Source organism: Zymoseptoria tritici, chromosome 2 (genome assembly GCF_000219625.1).
Source record: "Zymoseptoria tritici IPO323 chromosome 2, whole genome shotgun sequence".
In the NCBI taxonomy this organism is placed as follows: Eukaryota; Fungi; Ascomycota; class Dothideomycetes; order Mycosphaerellales; family Mycosphaerellaceae; genus Zymoseptoria; species Zymoseptoria tritici.
Genome location: NC_018217.1, coordinates 3,479,056 through 3,496,887, shown reverse-complemented (window position 1 = coordinate 3,496,887; position 17,832 = coordinate 3,479,056). Strand labels below are relative to the sequence as shown.

At 53.9% G+C, this 17,832-nt stretch overlaps 7 protein-coding genes across 7 annotated transcripts; 5 read left to right on the top strand and 2 right to left on the bottom strand.

Moving 5' to 3' along the window:
- Positions 1 to 37: 37 nt before the first annotated feature.
- Positions 38 to 2,508, top strand: MYCGRDRAFT_91227 (uncharacterized protein; the record flags this gene model as incomplete). The annotated part of the gene is made up of 3 exons (XM_003855221.1): positions 38 to 544; positions 603 to 2,406; positions 2,486 to 2,508. 3 exons carry the CDS (start codon positions 38 to 40, stop codon positions 2,506 to 2,508), a joined length of 2,334 nt encoding a protein of 777 aa, XP_003855269.1.
- A 412-nt stretch (positions 2,509 to 2,920) lies between these two features.
- On the bottom strand, positions 2,921 to 5,172 carry MYCGRDRAFT_108350 (uncharacterized protein; the record flags this gene model as incomplete). The annotated part of the gene is made up of 4 exons (XM_003855145.1): positions 2,921 to 2,988; positions 3,131 to 3,321; positions 3,698 to 3,726; positions 3,935 to 5,172. 4 exons carry the CDS (start codon positions 5,138 to 5,140, stop codon positions 2,921 to 2,923), a joined length of 1,494 nt encoding a protein of 497 aa, XP_003855193.1.
- Positions 5,173 to 6,667: 1,495 nt separating this feature from the next.
- On the bottom strand, positions 6,668 to 8,765 carry MYCGRDRAFT_108349 (hydrophobin-like protein; the record flags this gene model as incomplete). The annotated part of the gene is made up of 8 exons (XM_003855144.1): positions 6,668 to 6,963; positions 7,042 to 7,099; positions 7,166 to 7,248; positions 7,313 to 7,341; positions 7,414 to 7,856; positions 7,926 to 7,998; positions 8,101 to 8,363; positions 8,441 to 8,765. 8 exons carry the CDS (start codon positions 8,753 to 8,755, stop codon positions 6,836 to 6,838), a joined length of 1,392 nt encoding a protein of 463 aa, XP_003855192.1.
- Positions 8,766 to 9,918: 1,153 nt separating this feature from the next.
- MYCGRDRAFT_91224 (uncharacterized protein) lies at positions 9,919 to 11,937 on the top strand (the record flags this gene model as incomplete). The annotated part of the gene is made up of 1 exon (XM_003855222.1): positions 9,919 to 11,937. One exon carries the CDS (start codon positions 9,919 to 9,921, stop codon positions 11,935 to 11,937), a length of 2,019 nt encoding a protein of 672 aa, XP_003855270.1.
- A 453-nt stretch (positions 11,938 to 12,390) lies between these two features.
- Positions 12,391 to 13,585, top strand: MYCGRDRAFT_69103 (uncharacterized protein; the record flags this gene model as incomplete). The annotated part of the gene is made up of 3 exons (XM_003855223.1): positions 12,391 to 12,537; positions 12,621 to 13,180; positions 13,258 to 13,585. The coding sequence occupies 3 exons, from the start codon at positions 12,415 to 12,417 to the stop codon at positions 13,583 to 13,585; spliced, it is 1,011 nt and encodes a 336-aa protein (XP_003855271.1).
- An 845-nt stretch (positions 13,586 to 14,430) lies between these two features.
- MYCGRDRAFT_36961 (uncharacterized protein) lies at positions 14,431 to 15,168 on the top strand (the record flags this gene model as incomplete). Its single annotated transcript, XM_003855224.1, has 1 exon — positions 14,431 to 15,168. One exon carries the CDS (start codon positions 14,431 to 14,433, stop codon positions 15,166 to 15,168), a length of 738 nt encoding a protein of 245 aa, XP_003855272.1.
- A 1,863-nt stretch (positions 15,169 to 17,031) lies between these two features.
- Positions 17,032 to 17,821, top strand: MgCUT4 (cutinase; the record flags this gene model as incomplete). Its single annotated transcript, XM_003855225.1, has 2 exons — positions 17,032 to 17,494; positions 17,554 to 17,821. 2 exons carry the CDS (start codon positions 17,077 to 17,079, stop codon positions 17,808 to 17,810), a joined length of 675 nt encoding a protein of 224 aa, XP_003855273.1.
- Between the last annotated feature and the right edge of the window lie 11 nt (positions 17,822 to 17,832).

Genomic DNA, 17,832 nt, shown 5'->3' with positions numbered 1-17,832 from the left:
CGCGCACTGGATCAGCCGTGCTGTGGATCAAGACATCATGTCTTTCACCGATTATGACCGGAAAGCGTTCTCGATGATGGCAGACATCCTCGTTTCGTCCCCCGACCTGATTGCGCTCCACAAGCAGTTCGATGCTGTATATTTCCGTCGTGTTCTCGCAGAACGGCTCGAGTCTCTCTTCCAGGATCTGGAAGTCGAAGCTCCAGTGCCAGTCAGGTTCCAAATCAAATCGTTCTTCGGAAATTTGAAGCGGCGTCGTCAGGTGCTCTCGGACGTCTGTGATAATCTGGATATATTCCACCACGCTATGCTTCCGGCGAAGTTGTCTGGCACTGCAGAGCTGGACTCAAGCAAAAGCTTGATTCATGCAACGGACCCTCGATCGCAGCGTGGATTGAACACCCGCAAGCATCGGGATTTAAGGCGAGCCAAATCACCAAGTCCAGCGGCTAGCGAAGGCGGTAGCAAAAGGCTCAGACCTCCTGATGTCTCTTGGCAAGGCCGAATTTCTACCAAGAATGCTACTAAGGATGCATGCGTCGAGGTACGAATCTCAAATGGCTCTCTGTTATTCGGACTAATGCAACGTGGGATCGCTACAGTGTCGACGACGCAAGATACGTTGTGATGGCGATCAGCCTTGCGCTCAGTGTGTTTGGTGCCAGCATCCGGAGCTATGTGTGTACCCGAAGTTGGCATCGAAGGCCCGTCCATCGCACAAGAACGAGCAGACCGTAAAAGAGTTTACCGAGCAGACTTATGCCGGCGTGGAGCAAGCCAAACGTTTCATCCTGGGTAGCTCGTCACTTGCCTCGCACGAGACAGCGATCAGGAAAGAGACGACCAATCGGAACCACGCTCTAGATGATGCGCTCCTCACGATGGATCTGGGCCACATCTCCGAACTTCTTGAGAGCGAGTTCGATCTCGTCGCTGTGGGATCATGGTCCTGGCTGCATGAGCTACGAGACGAAGGAATCGAAGTTGCAGAAATTGCAGAACTGCTCTATGAGCAAGAGAAGGATCGTCCATGGATATATTTTGATCGTCCCCAAGGCCACGGAAAGAGACCGCAGATGCACTCTCACATTGAAGGATGTGTTCACAATGGTGTCTCTCCGATGACAGGACAAGAACATCCCAGCTTGTATGACTTCCTTCTAAAGCCCAAGAATATCACCTCATCCGAGTCCAGAGCATCTCGACCAGACACACACGGGACTATTGCCACTCTGTGCGGCTTGGCGGGCATAGTGCCGCCTCCAAAGAGGCGATTCAGTTGGGATGGAGACATCCGGTTTCAGTGCGACAGCATAGCTTTGGTATCCTATCTCTCGGATAGTGCATCACTGCAGACAATATGGACTCGCACTCAATATGCACTCAAAGGCATCTCGGCAGCCTTTGCAGAGCTGCAGCAAGCTGGTCTTTGCTGTGATTCTTTTACGCTCATTCGGCAGACCCCGAAAAGTCAAATCCTCGTCGACGGTCGTCGGCTTTTCGTTGAGCTCTACTCTATCCAATCGAGAACAATTCTCGAATTCTTGGATCTTGTTGAGACCACGCCGGACCTCTCAGACGATTTCGCAGTACGCTGCTGCGCACACCATGCTTCAACTATCCTGCCGGATACATTGTCGGGCCTTCGCCTATCTAAAGGCAAATCGATATCTACGGCATCCGTTGAGCGGTGCGTGCACCTCTGTGCATTAGCTGTACAAGTCTTGTGTCTCGGTCTTGTCTCCTACTGCCAGGCTCATACGGGAGCTGTGGAACTGTTCTTCCTACAACACAAGCTCACCGAAATACAGCCTTTTGGTTCGCGACCTATCGCCAGCACTGGTCCGAGACTTCGTGCTCGGCTCCAAGATCTAACATGCTTTGGCTCAATGCTGCGTGGCCCCGTGCTCGTGTTTGGCTTTGCTCGCGAGCTCACTCTGGATGACGACTTGCTTACCAAGTATGACCTCCTCGCTTCGCCACAAGATATCATCGACACGTGGGGACCTGGTAACTTCGTAGTAGGAGCGAATGAGTCCGGTGAGCAGGGAATTGTGAGTATTATGATCGGAGGTGGATGTATCGCCCCTGGAGTCGAGCAGCAAGGAACTTATCACTGGAGTCGGGATTTGAGGAAAGCATTCAACCAGGAGGACGATCCTTTCACCACTACTCAGCAATTGTCCGAACGTGGCAAGGCAGAGGACAATGTGGATCGCCATTTGGTGACGAGTCATTTTCTACACTACCTACAGCTGGAACGCAGTGATCCGAAGAAATTGGAAGTCTTACAGCTCATTGCTGCGTTGCTCGGGTGGGATGATGCACAGCGCGAACAAGCCGGATTGGTACGGCAAGTACGGCGGGTCTCCGAAACAGATCTGGCGTGGAACAGACTTCCAAGAAGTACGCTTCGAAGGCCAACCATGCAGCTGACTGAGAAAATCATCATCGCAACTTCTGTCACTTTGAACACGAAGTGCAGTATGGATGAAGAAGATTGTCTGAAGGTCAGTGATGGATACCGCGATCCACTTGGGACATTCGAACCATATTGGGCCCTGGCGGAGCAACAAGCTGGCGTTCAAGCCGGCCAGTACGCAACATTGGTGTATAACCAGACTTGGGTTAAACGCATAGGAATGACCTTGAAAGAGCTGCAGATGCTCCAGCCCACGGACGAAATCCTGCCCTTTCTAGAGTCCACATGGGGTCTCCAGGTCAGCTTTTGCTCCGGTCTTGCAGGTAGGGTTAAGATGAGAGAGCTTCTGGCAGACGTCTTACCTGCGCTCATGGAGCGCAAGGTACCGCAACCCAGTCTCTGGAAAGAGCTGCGAGACTCTCATGCCTTCATTGAGACCCTCAAGCAGGGCGATCTAGCGGCGTGGTTGTCGGATGCAAGCGTCAACCACTCCGCTTGTTACGATTTCGCATGCGTGCTGATTCGTTCCATCACAATGATGCTTCGCGACACCGGCATCGACCCGTCTGAAAAGCATTTTGTCGTGGCCTGGATGCCGTCTCAACCTTTCGTGCCACCACAGTGCATCAAGATCCCAGTGAACAGAACCAATTTTTGGACCAAGGTTTTGCAGGATACCAGTGACTGCGCTACATTTGCCTATCTCACCACGGCCTGCTTGCAGATCCAAGGCCATGGGTGCCGCAACACACACTCTCCCTGGCATGGTGAGATCGCCCTGATGGAGACCGAAGTTCATCGTCATGTCGATCGGTCTCACGACCAGAGCAGTCTGGTGATGCCCTGGAAGCTTGAGGACGGCCAGATATATCCCATCGGTCAACGCCGACTCAACCAGGCTGTGCAACTCAGAGCACGCGTTCAACAATCGGATCCGCTGGGAATCCCCCGCCTCATCATAAGTCCGAATGGGATTGCGTTGCATTACATGAATCGGCTGCTGCTGAAACGCTCGAGAAAGGATCGGCTCAGGGAGCGCTTGACATCCCTTGACAAGGTTGAAAGAGCCATCATTGCGTCTCCGCTCTCATCTACATGAACATTGCACAAGCGAACATAGCGCAAGCGAGATCAAGGCTGTGGTCGAAGGACTGGAAGCGTCTCATCGTAGAGCCCTAACGCAAAGCAGCGAAGGCCACGAATTCTATACAGTAGAAGAAGAAAGAGCAGATATCAAACGCCAAAGATTCAGAACGCCGTCCCACCATGCCGTACCGAGCAATGTATCGCTTGCGCTTCCTGTCCTGCCAGTAGCCCAGTAATCTAGCGGAGCATCAGTCTGTCCGTCCGCTGTCCAAGCCAGCCAGAGAGCATTCTTTTCCCCGTCCCGTGCCCGGCGATGGACGCCAGTGTCCTCTGCACTTCCATACTTGTCCCTGTCCCTGAGATGTCCGCTCAAGCACGTATACCTCGTACTCTCAAGTCTTCCGTCCAGTCAACATCCTCTCAAACCTTCAACGCCTCCACACCCTCCGCCACTGCCGCCGCCTGCCCATCAACCTTTTTCTCCGCCTCCTCCGTCTCCCTCAAAGACTTCACCTTCCCGCCCCTCAAATACGCCTCGAACTCTCCAATCCTCTTTCCACCCTCCTCCCACCTCTTCCTATACGCCTCCCTCCTCTCCGCCACAACTTTCCCAAACGCCGGCCAATACACCTCATGCTCATACACAAAGTCACACTTCCCTCCCTCCCTCTTGATCAACTGCTCCTCCGGCACATAAATCTTACAATCCTCATTAAACTTCATCTTCTCCCTCGTCACGGGATCGATGAATCCCGAAATCAACTTGAAGAACGTGTTGACATACCACGGCGTCTCCAAGATCAACGCTTTGCCCAATCGCTCAGGATTATGTCCTTGTAGAATATTCAATACAGCTCTTGCCTGTCCCACAGTCGGAATGGTACCCGCCTTCGCCCCACCAAAAGAGATGATCAACGCCGTGCTCTCCACCCCCGGCGGCATCATGGCAATCGTCGAGTCGAGCATATAACACAAATGATGAATCTGGCGGTCCGACATTTTCGTATTCTGATTCCCCGGGTTGAGGTACAGACACGGCCGCTGATCTTTGTCGAAACCCAATTGTACCTGTTTTCCCGTCTCGTTTTCCGGAGAAATGTAGTCGTGAGTGAACGTGTCCGCGCCGTACTCGCGACGCCAGGAAATGGTGCTTTGCAGACGTTTGATGGCTGAAGGCACGTTCCATTTTGTGGCGCGGAGGTATCGGAGGAGGCATTCGCGGGTGAGGAACATGCGTTCGTGGTCGGTGATGGGGGAGGAAGGGGCGTTTTTGGCGGTGGTGGCGGGGACGTTGGTCCATTCTGAGACGGCGGAGAGGACGGCGGTGTATTTTTGTTGTTGTTCGGAGGTGAGGGTGGGTTGTGGGGAGGGTTTGGAGGTGGGGGAGGGGTGTGGGATGGGGGTCTTTTGAGGACCGTCGGTGGGTGGAGTCCAGGTTGGCAGGCTGTCGGTGGTGGTCTTTGCGCTGCTGGCGGGTGTTTCGCCGGGAGGTTTCTGCGAGGTGGTGGATTTGAAGGAGTCGGCGACGGAGGCAGGGGAGACGGGGCGGGAGATGTTGGGTTTCTCGCCGAGGGCGGCGGTGTTGTCGACGGTTGCGGGAGTGGCGGCGGGCATGGTGTCGGTGGTGGCCATGTCGGGCGGAGATTGTGTATGTATGAGAAGGAGAGGAGGATTGTGGTCTAGCAAGGAGTCTTTATCTTAGAGTGAAGTGTTTCTTGTCCGATTTACTATACTTTGGACCCTGCAAAAGCTGGCGCGGCGATATATTGAATTCCGATAGGTTCACCACTATTCCTTCGTCAACGGAAAGCAGGAGGATCAAAGGCTCATGTACGTTGAATTCGAAAAGGGAGAGAATGCTACAAGACGGCTCGGCAAATGAAGATTATTGATATCCTTCGATGCGCTGAATTTATGCTGCTCGTGCCCCGGATCGAATTGTACAGCCGCCGGGACAGCCATGTCTCCGTTCCGATGTCCATATCCTTGTCCACATGCCGTCACAACAAGCAACTCGAACGGCACGGCCGGAGATGCACTCATCGGTATATTGAGCGCCAGATTAGTAGCAACGCTCGATACGTTGTCGCTGAACATGGCGCCGACATGAAGCGGATCTCAGTAATCTTGCGGATTGATGGGATGAGTACTCTGCGACCAGTAGGACTCGAGGTTCGCTACTATCGTTCTGGAAGCCCTGCATTCTCCTTGAAGGGCCAGGTGCTCTCTTGCAGGGCAATGGTAGAGCTTGTGGCAGTCTTCACCACACGTCGAGCTTGTGGACCAGAAGCAGGCTTCATGTCGCGCCTCAATTCCCATCAACGTATTCGTAATAAAGGGTGACGGCCACATCCCCGTCGCTCGGATATCTCTCATTAACAGAGCAATGTCACCTACGACTCTGAAGTCGTTGTACTCTGCACCGTATACGACGGGAACGGCGACGCTCGCTGCAGGGACCCTCGCAAGATACGAGGCTCAGATATTACGGACCATCACGGGCACTGTGATAGTTTCAAAATCGGTGATGGTAGCAATTTCCGTCGAAGCAATGGTCACCGTCGTAGTGGTCGGTATCGTCTGGGTGACCAGAGCGGTGGCCGTGCTTGTCGCAGTAGCTATCTGCGTGACAGAAGCAGTGGTTGTCGATGTCGTCGGGGCCACCAGTACAGGTGTGTCGGTGAGATGGACGGTAGATGTGGTGGTAGTGTACACGGTCCTTTCAAACAGTCAGTGCATGTGCCAGCGTTGGTCGCGGCTCACACTCCACTCACTTGACAGTAGCTAGGGCTGTCTTCGTGGGGAAGAGGGCGGAGCAAGAGTTGAGCTTCTCTTTTGGGGTCTGAGAAGCTCGTCAGCGCGGGAGGCAATTGGACTGACTGCAAAAGTCTTGGCCCAACCCGCTCTTTAGCAACTGCTTCAAAGCATTCGGAGAGAGGGTACTTCCTCAGGCGACTCGTTTGGCATGGCGTAGAATCAGTACCCCGAAGAAGTATCGCGAGAGCATTGACGAAGCGTAAGTAAGTATGTCAGAGCGAGTGTGCAGGCTGGAGACTGCGACAGCTCATGTGCCATGTCTTGTGCATTGCCCTCATCCGTAAGAGACGCTAATCCGAAGGACAGAGTGGCGGAGGCCGCGATCCGAGAAGGACAAGTAGGCATGGAGAAGGGTAAGTCTTGGTCTAACGCTACGTGATGAATAGCTAGGATAGTCATCTCAAGCAGAGAAATCGGAGCATTCAAATTGTTGCATTCTGCAAGAGCAAAGAATTCATTGCGGCGACGGTGCGGCCTTGGCCCAAGCAAGTCCAGCATCTGACTGGCGGATTAAGTGATTGGCTCGATCGCAATGGTGAGCGCTGTGGTACCTGTAGGATTGCTTGCGAAATAGTTGGACACGTCGCCTGTGAATAGCAGTACGCCACCAAACAGGAGGACGAAGACGGTAGGTTTCGCTGCAAGGCAAACGTTAGTGCCTGTAGGCTGTCTTATGGGCGCCACTGATAGGACTGTATGGGAGAGGGTCCACTCACAGCCGTCGGTATTGATCCATACGGGTCGAAGAGCGTTGTTCGTCGGGTCGATCTCCCACTGCGCCAATATGTTAGCTTTCCTGACAGGAGTATAACTTCCTAGCCGAATAGACCATTGACATACGATTGCTGACTCGCAGTTCCTCGGACCTCCCAGCCTTCGTCCATACGAGTTGTCGACTTGTTTCGCGCGCTCGCCGGGCGGAGCTGGGCAGAAAGTCAGTATCAAGCCTGGTTTACCATTCTTTCAGGGTCAGGTTCGTGGACTTACTCGAGAGAGAGGCACCGATCAATACACCGCTAAGGGAGATCATAGATCAGCAGGACGTCCACGGCGAGGGAGCATAGATCGAGAGCCGCTCGTCAACTCACTTATTGTTCCCTGGGCCAAGGTTGTCAAAGTTACTTGATGCGCTGCCCACATTTCCAGACAGATATGGCAGATCCGTGTAAGTAGCAGAGTTCATATTGGTGAGGTCCAATTGCGAGAGAGGATCCGCTGCGGAATCGTAGCTGACGATAAGCGCTTGTGACACATCGTTGGTAGCTTGCCGATGGCCATAGAGGGAAAATGTGTTCGTAACATAGCCGAGATCCGACCCGTCAAGTGCGGTCAGACGAAGTCGTACACTGGTAGGTACAGCAGCTGCAGTGGATTTTGTGGTACTGGCAGTGGTGCTTGTGGCTGTGGGTGCCGCAATGGAAGCTGTTGTGCTTGCTGTAGTTGTGCTAGCAGTTGTCGAAGCCGTAGTAGAAGTCGAGGTCGCTGTAGGAGTGTCCGGCATGACACCCTGACAAAGAGCAGCTTGTCCAGCCTACGAGAAGATAACGACAGACCATCTCTTTAGAACAGGCTCGAAATTGTGGCATTCGATTAGACTTACGATAGGAACGACACAACAAGCGGCGGACAGATTTTGATCAGCGCATCCTTGGACGAAGGCGTTTTTAGGAGAGCTGGTCGTGGCTAGATCAGAGGAACGTCAGCATAAGAGTTCGGATGAGGCACTGTGGCTGGGCATGGAGAAGGCGACTGCTGAAGCATGGGGTCTGACGCACGTGCTTGACACTCGTAATAGGTTCCAGAGTCGGCCTTGCAGCACCGCGGCTGGTTGTAAAGTCCCGTACATTGAAACGGGGAAGCTGCGGGTGCGATCGTGCTGGTTGTAGGCGCAGTCGTGGAGGGAGTCGTGGATGGAGTCGTAGTGATCGGGGGCGTAGTAGAAGGCGTGGTCGACGGCGTAGTAGATGCCGTGGTCGACGATGCCGTGGTAAATGTCGTGGTCGACGACGCCGTGGTAGACCGCGTGGTAGAACGCGTGCTTGAAGGTGTAGTAGTACACTTGGTCGTGGACCTAGTCGTTGACCTGGTCGTTGTGACAACACGCTGCGTGGTCACCGCCGACGGGCAAGGACAAGCTCTGTCGTAAAAGCTGTACGGCGATCCCTTGCTAGGCTTGACGGTATCTTTCAAACATTTCGAGTAGAGTCGACATGTCCTCTTGCCATAGCCATAGCTCTTGCAGTTTATGTTCTTCTTGCACAAATCCGAGCACTGTGCAATAGTGCATTCGGGCTTGTTGAGCAGGAATTTTCCTTGATCGTATCCGACGGAGCCGCAAATGGAGGCAGAGCGCTCGTCGTGTTGAGTAGGAGACGCAAAGGCTGCTTGAAGCAGCAAGGGTGCGGCGGAGAGGACTTTGAGGAGATGCATGTTGGCGGAAGAAAGCGAGATGAGAAACGGAGAAGGTGGCCCAGAGAGGGGCGCGAGAAAGAGACCTTATGATCTGGCTTGCACACACAAGCCCGCCAATCCTCCTTGCCGCAATCATCACAGAATGTTCAAATGATCAGCCCACGCCAGCGGACGACTGCCTCAGGGTGTCGGGACCCCCGAGAGTCGTCTCTTTGGCGTTCAAGGTTCGCGATACGACTCGGGGCTTCCGTCCTGGCGTCTAGAACGTGGACACGTGAAATTTCCATGTGGCTTGCATTAGAGCAATTTCTAAAGTTTAATGAGAAATCGAGGAAGCGGTGATAGCTCAGACGCATCCCCGTCGGCCCAGGTCAGCCGTCGAGTGTTACGAAATGGCTGCCGACCTCTGCTGGGACGCTCAGCATCTCATCCACGAAAGTCGCAGCACAGTCGCCGGCGTGAGCACGATTGTCCAGGAGGTGGAATATACGGTCTCGTGGCATCGCGCGAGGGTCCAGACTCACTAGCGCAGTGAGCCATTCCTCGATAGGGCAATGGACGAAGAAACAGCCCTCAGCTCAGCAGACTGGCGGTGATAGGGCGGAGCTTGGACCTGCACACTGCTATCGCGTATATACTTTGCGTGGCTGCGCGAGTCGGCCGCTCCGAAGGGTGCGGAAAAGTCTCAATTCTTGTCTGCCGAAAATGTGTTGAGCAACTCGAATCGAGCGAATGCGATGGCTATCTCCATTGGTTTCGCGAGTTGCTTGTGGTTGCTCTCCTGAACTTTGCCCGTGAGGCCGGACTTCGTGATGAGGCAGCGAGTGGAAGTGGCCATTTCGAACGAAGATACTCATCGGACGAGAAGGAGTGATCAAGTGAGGCTTCCGGTGTGTGCTAGAGCTGTCGAAGAAGTGCGATCATGAAGCTGCGAGGCGGCAAAAGCACCAGGTCATCGAGACGATGCCTGTATTCTGTGATTGTAGAGAAAGAAGTTCCATCAACGTTCTTCGCCCAAGTGCCCTCTCGCTCCCGGCGTTGTTTCTGTCACGTTCGACACACTTTGAACGCGTGTCCATCATCGCGTGCATTTCGTGTCTCGGAAACACGTCTTCCGCGATTCCATGCGAAGAACAATTCCGACGACAACACATCCACCACCGCCGACCACAGCAACCACCATGTCGACGGCCGAGATCAACAAATACTTCGCCCAACCGGACGCCCCCCTCCCCGAAGATGTCACCACCGAACTACAACACATCGTCCAACTGCTCGGCCTCACACCCGAGGACCTCTACTACAAATGGGACAGCTACGTGATCACCATGGGTGCCGACACCACAAAGCTGGACTACAAAACCGTGCGGGACTTCAAAAAGACGCTGCAAGATGCAATGGAGAGGGAGTCGAGAAAGGGTCAGGTCACACATACTGCCACGAAGAGGACGACAGCGACGCCTCGAGCGGGAGCTGGAGGAGATGTGTTTGGGATGCTGGATGGCATGGTTTCGAATACACCGTCCGCGCGAGCATCTTTGTCCAAAAGAAAGGCGAACTTTGACTCGCCCGCTTCTAAGTCGGCGAGGAATGGATTGAACAGCTCGCCCGCCGACAGCAAGACTCCGATTTCCACGTCGAGGAATATGCCCTCTGTCAATTTTGATGAGAGGAAGAACGCCGGAGATGTGATTGAATGTCTCAACTCTCACCTTCCCGCGGCCGCCATACCAGAGATACCACCAACGGAACCACGGATCAAACTCAAAGCAGCCAGCGATCTTCCCAAATTCTCGTACAAGCCAATGGCTATGAAACTCTCTGAAGCCTCAGAAACACTCGATGATCGGATTGATAGCTTCACGGAGCAGGTCCAAAAGCATTACGAGCTAGAGGACAGCGCTTTCGGCAATCCCGCAGCTCAATCTACAGCAGAGATTGTCGCAGTCGGCCGCATAGCATGTGATGTGCCGAATGGCAAACTGAATGCATCAAGTCTCGTGCTTGAGACCTCCAGACGAATGGGTGCAGGCATGCGCGTACCTCTACAGATGGACCCATCTCTGACCTACGACTTCTTCCCGGGCAAGATTGTAGCATTGAGAGGGACGAATGTGGGAGGTGAATTCTTTCGGCCAACAGAGGTACTACCCATACCTCTCCTCCCACCGGCTGCCTCATTACCTTCCGACCTCATCAATCACAACGCCCGCCTTGAAGATGCTACGGGTAATACGCCACCTCTCAACCTTCTCGTCGCCAGCGGACCCTACACGACAGACACAGACCTTTCGTATGCCCCCTTGTACGCACTGCTCAACGTCGCCTCAACACAAAAACCAGATCTCCTTCTCATCTCCGGACCCTTTCTCGACCTCGAACATCCACAGATCTCCGCCGGCGACGTAGCATCTCTCATCCCAGATTCCTCAAATATCTCCCCTGACCGCGCAACCCTCACCGACCTCTTCCGTCTGACAATCTCCCAACCACTCAATGCCCTAGCGGCAGCAAACCCCAGCATGACAATCGTCCTAGTCCCCTCCCTCCGTGACGCCGTCATGAAGACCGTCTCCTGGCCACAAGATAGAGGCGTCAAGAAAGACTTGGGTCTAGGAGGGCGTAACATCAACATCGTCTCAAATCCAATCTGCCTCTCCCTGAACGAGATCTTACTGGGCACAACAAGCACCGACGTCCTCTCCGAACTCCGCAGAGAAAACGTCTACCACAACGCAGCACAAAACGGCAGGACCAATGGCCTCGGAATAACAGACGACATTCTCGCCCGCCTCTCCGGCCACATCCTCGAGCAATCCCATTTCTTCCCCGTTTTCCCTCCAGCCGCACGCGAAGATCTCCCCAAACCCACCCGACTTGCTGGCGAGGTACCCGAAGTCGGCGGTGAAGAGCAGCTCGCTATGGGCGCGAACTTGGACTTGGGATACCTCAAACTCGGCGAGTTCTGGATGGCTCGGCCGGATTTGTTGGTCTTGCCGAGCGGACTGAGTCCGTTTGCGAAGGTGGTGGAAAGCACGGTTGTGGTGAATCCGGGGACGGTCAGTAAGAAACGAGGAGCGGGGACGTATGCTGTTGTTACGGTGGGGAGGAGGGAGGTCAGGGAGAGTGAGACGGAGAAGGAGGAGACGGTCGGGCATGAGGTTTATGATCGGGCGAGGGTGGAGATTAGGAGGATTTAATGAGGGGAGTCAGGATTGGGTTGGAGAGTGTTTGGAGATGATTGAAGTGGTCCACAACCTTTGTCAAAGAATGCACAGGCCGGGTGAAGTGAAGGATGAAGATATCTTGAACATATGCATAGACAGGATCGGAAGACAGATGACATGTTTGCATTGTGTTGATCCTCACGAGCTCTCCTCCTGTCGTTTGCTCGGCAATAAGATTGACAGTCTCCTTACAATGTCACATGCTAACCGCACAATGCAAACAAATACTCTAGCAACATTCGTGGCGACATGTGATGTTCGAGACCCGCCAAGTCTAGAATTCACCCATCGAGCCATTGGCGTCAGTGTTTTGCAGGGTCCTGCCAGCTGGTCGTTCGCTGACGAGCTCTCCGCCCTCCACAATATTCAAAGCTCCATCGCTTTCTTTCCAACTCACCCAATTTCTTCCTCTTCACCCACCACCACCTCCACCTCTTTCGACCAGAAATCATGGTCTCCTTCAAACTCCCCACCCTCGCGCTCGCCGCCTTCAGCACCCTCACCGTCTCTGCCCAAAACGCAAAAATTAGCGACCTCAAACAATCCCTAGAAGGAATCCGCGACTCCGTCAAGGTATGCCTGAAACACTGAACATCCCACATCCCACATCCCACAACACACAAGACCATCACAGCTAACAACAGTCATCCCCTCAGGCCGCCGCCTCCTCCGCCTCCTCCCGCGCCGCCTCCGGAGGCGTCCCCAAAATCACCGACATCGCCGACGCCAACCTCGACGAGGCCATCAAATGGGCGCAATCGAAAGGTTCCGAAGCGCAATGGAAAGTCGACAATCCCTCCGCATCGGCCGCCGACTCCGCCGCGCTGGACGTCTCCATCTCGGTGTCGTTCCCCGACGCGGAGATCTTCGGGGTGAAACTCGTCAATGGAAGGCCGACGAGGGCGTTGCTGAGTGTGGTTAATAATGAGGATGTGGCGGTGAAGCCGTTGATTGTGACGGGTGCTTTGAAGACGGCAGCTGGGGAGGGTGAGGGTGTGGTGGTGAGGAATTTGACGGCCGCGAGGTTCGGGAATGAAGTCCCGCCGAAGGGGAAGGAGGTGTTGACGTATGCTTTTTCGACGATCATGCAGCCGAGGGATGTCACGTTGGAGATGAAGGTGTTGGTGCAGAGGGGTGGGAGGGTTTTCACGGTGAAGGCGTTTGAGGAGGGGGTTAGTGTTGTTGAGGCGCCGGTCAGCATTTTTGATCCGCAGATGTGAGTTGCTGCTGCTTGACCCGGAGGTGTTCGTTTGGAGACTGTGCTGCTCGGTTACTGACTACGACTGATCACAGCATCTTCCTCTACCTCTTCCTCCTCGCAGCCCTCGGCGGCGTCTCCTACTTCATCTACACGACCTACGTCGCCTCCCTCTTCCCTGCCAAACCCAAGCGTCGCTCTGGCGGTAAAGACGGTTCCCGCGCTCAGCGTTCTTCTGGAGGGTCCAAGGCTGTCGACTCGGCGGATGCGGTCGATGTCGTGGGCGCGGATGGTCCGGCGGTCGCTTCGGGGAGTGCGCTGGGTGGAAAGGGATATGATGAGAGCTGGATTCCAGCCGGACATTTGCAGAGACCGCAGGCTAAGAGGGTGGGGAGTGGGAGGCCGAAGAGTCGGGCTGCGTAAGCTATTGGAGGGAGGATACTCTGGTGAAGTTGAGGGATGGTGCGGACTGGAATGGGGCAGAGGCATATGGGGAAGATGTGCTCGTCGTTGTCGGCGTTGTTGGCGAGGAACGCAACGAAGAGCACGGTGAGGAGAGTTTGAGAAAGAGAGACGACGTGTATAGACAAAACAGGTGGCATACGGACAGTTCGCTGAAAGGCTGCATGGTTGGGAGCAATGTATACTCTATTGTGTAATACTGTTGCTACTGCTACGTAAAAGTATTGAGGACAGAGAACGATGACTTGGTCGTTGAGACTCGTTCGTTCCGAGCTTGTATGTTTGCCCACTTGACCAGCAACTGCCTTTGAACAAACATATAATGTCTTGTCAACTACACGACATCTCGTGCCTGAGGCCTGACCTGCTCTCTCTATGCACTCTCTCAAACCGCGGACAATCGGCGTCTCGTTTCCCCGTGAAGTAGTTCTAAATCCTTGCTCACGGAATCGTGGGGAGGAGTGACCAAGGTCGGGTGTGAGGTGAGCGCTCTTGACATCATGACTTTGTCTCCCGACGGCTTCCTTCGTACACGTACACGCGCATCATTGGAATGAAATGAGAACGACGGTATAAGAGGATCAAAGGTACCTGGTTTTATTTGTGCTCTGGGAAAGACTGATACTACAGATTTTTGACCATCTTGACAACTCGGATACGACGAGAAGACTGCTGTACTACTTGCTACTGGAGTCGATCAAATCACTGGCAACTTTGATATAACAAATCTTCTGGAATCCTACTCGATCACAAGCGGAATACCTTACCATCAACAACTTCAACCAACCCTCAACCCACCCTCCAAAATGGCCACCTCCCTCTCCCTCACCACCGCCCGCTACCTCGCCCCCGCCTCCTTCCTCTACGACTTCGCCGCCCAACAATACGGCATCAACTCCACCCCCTCCATGAAAGACATCCACGACCGCAACCTCTCCTTCTTCTCCCCGCAACCCTACTTCATCGCCGGCTTCTTCTTCCCCCAACAATTCGTGCAACTCGCCTGGCTCTACAAGCTGTGGAAACTGAACCCGGAGAAACCCGAGGAGAAGAAACAACTCCAGGAAATGGTCCGATATGTACCCTTTTATGCTCTCGGAAACGTGTGTATTGGAACGTGGATGTTCTTCTGGAATGCGGAGAACTTGAAAGTGGCGAATGCTTTCGTCGTGGTGAATACCACCGCGCAGTTGTTTTATGTCTTCACCAAACTCTCACCGATGAATACCCGTTCCACGCCGAGTGTGCTCACGCACATCGTGGCGAAAACTTTCGCCGGTATTGGCGTGCTGGACATCCTGCACAACACTTCCGTCGGCTGGTTCAAAGACCAACTCCCCAGCACAGCCGTCAAGATCGGCACGGCGTTGGGGTTCGCGGGTCTCGCGGCGGGGAGCGATTGGATTCTGGGAGGGTGTTTGGTGTATTGTCTGGTCGGGTTGAGTGTGGGACAGGCGAGCTATGATTCGAGTTGGAGCAAGTTGTTGGGGGTGTATGCTGTTGGTACGGCGGCGATTGTGGGGGTGAGGAATTGGGTTAGGTAGGTTGGATTGTTGGTGTGTGTATGTGAGGGAGGGTTTTTGGCTGACGAGTGTTGGGGAGGTAGGCCGCCGTATGTGAAGGAGGAGTATGAGCCGTTGGCTGAGGAGGATGAGGAGACCGTTTGATGCGCGTTGGGCATGGAGGGCATATGAAAGGAAGACGGGGTTTTGGTATTGCTTTCTCAAGAAGGCAGGCAACGAAAGGTCAATGTATCGAGTTCAACTGATGTTCGCCATTGATGTATCGTTGTGTCTTTGTGGCCGGTTGTATTCCTGTTGTTGTTGCGAACGTCAGTCTCGCAGTGGCAACACTGTACAACTCTTAAACAACGCAATCGTTTTGAATCTGAGACTACAACAGCAATATACACACTATACTATTGATACACAATTCCTTGAGTTGATCATCGATCAATCGTTCATCTTGAGGTCGTTCGGTCGCACTGTCACTGATAGTCCATCGACAATAGCTGACCGAAATTCGGCAATGAAGCTCACATTAATTCACCTTGCCGTTGAGCCGCGACTTTGCAACGCTACTAGAACTCCCTCTCTCCTCTGTTCCCAACATGACTATAGATAGTTATTAGAAGGTCGTTCAATGCAAGGAACCATCGCCCAATCTGCCAAAAGTGTTTAGATATATATACGCGCAGGACCGCGCCAAGATCCAGCTGCCAGCCAGCAAAACGGGCCGGTACGTTCCCAACCAACCCCTGACTTGCACCCATCAAAGTCTAATGAAGAACAGAATGGTCTAGTGGTATGATTCCTGCTTTGGGTTGATGCTTCGGCAGCGACAACATGCAGGAGGCCCCGTGTTCAGTGAGTTGTGCCCTTCTACAACACCCTCATTACCTCTTACTAACGTCTGAAAAAGATCCACGGTTCGGCCCCGTTCTTTTGCCCTCTCGTCGTCGTAAGCTCGACGAGACGCATCTTTTGATATACTTTTTGTTCTTAAGGGTTAAGAATTGCGTATAGGAAGTGGTTAAGAAGTTTTGCTATCGTGCGGACGGGATTGGGGGCAGAATTTGGGCCGGGGAGGATTCAGCGGGCTTGGCGAGGAGGTTGATAGGGAAAGGGCTTCAAATTTTGATTAAGGAGGAGAACCATATCTGCACGAGCACAAAGCTTGGAGTCTTTCTACTCCACCTAGGGCAATGGACTCTTCCACTACACTCTTTACCTCGTACTCGATATTCCACTGTTTTGCTACCACAACTCTCGCGTTGCTCCACCGCCCACATCGGTAGCTGTGACCGAGGCACAAGATGCCGATCCTCAAGACGCCGCACGCCATGCGAGCAAAGAAATCTCGCCAACGTCCACATGACTCTGCTCGCAACTCCGCAACCACTATATCACGCATGAAGCGAACTCGAGCTATGCGAGACCACGCCGATCGATCCTCGCATAGAACTCAAATGGTCTCCTATCTTGGACATTGACCGCTGCCCCCACCTCGTTTCAGGCGAAGCTTATTCGTTGCAGAACGACTTGGCAGAGTATAGACCGCCTCACCTCTAGGGAGAATAGGGAAGGTGGTATAAGCTTGCGCCTTCCTCTTCTTGCGTCGCCAAAGGCTTGGTCTCACATCCACATCTGTATGGCGGACAAAGGCGACATCTGCAAACGAGCTTGCACCCGCCGAGGATCGTCCAAATTGGCCAGCGAATACAAGGTACGTTTGGCGAAAGGTCGCCGTTTTGTCGCTGCTAATTCTGTCCCGTTCTGACTCGAGGGGGTCGGGTTGGCATGCGTGTGCGCCAGGTTCTCCTCAAACGACACACGAGTTTGAGGCACATCATATATATGTGCTGGTAAGTCGCCCCTTCTCTTCGACCGTCCATCCCAGACGACAGCCAAACCTTCCACCATCTCAGCCCACCCACATCCTCTCCCGTCAACATGTTCCACTCCACCCTCCTCTCCCTCTCCGCCCTCCTAGCCCTCTCCGCCGCCGCACCCCTCACACCCCGCCAAACCGTCTCCTGCGTCTCCGGCCTCTACATCCTCGTAGCCCGCGGCTCAGGCCAGGCAGCAGGCGAAGGCTCCGTCGCCACAGTCGCCGACATGATCGAAGCTCGCGTCCCGAACTCTCTCAGCGACGCCGTCGTGTACCCCGCCACGTTCGAAAACTACTTCGGTTCCGTGAACGAGGGCATTGACAACGCGAAGTCGAAAATCCGCTCGTACGTCGACCAGTGCGGGGAGTCCAGCAGGATCGCTCTGGTGGGATTCTCGCAGGGCGCGCATGTTATGACTGATACCATGGCGGGGGGAACTTTGACGCAGGGGCCGATTGAGGATGAGTACGCTCAGTATAGTGAGGATTTCCCGACCTGTCTCCTTCGACCATCTCGTTCATGCTGATACTCTTAACAGTCAAAGCCATCGTCGCCTTCGGTGACCCGCGCTATGTGGACGACCAGTCCTACAATGTCGGCACTGCGGACAACGATGGTATTTTCGCTCGAACCGATAGTCTGCCGAGACTGAATCGTTATGCTGGCATCTTGAGGAGTTATTGCGATCGTGGCGATCCGATTTGTGCGAGGGGGTTGCTGGCTGATGTGCACTCGAATGAGCCGAGGAAGTATGCCACGCAGGCGGCGGAGTTTGTGGCTGGGCTGGTGGATTAGATGGTGGTAGTGTGGTGGATTC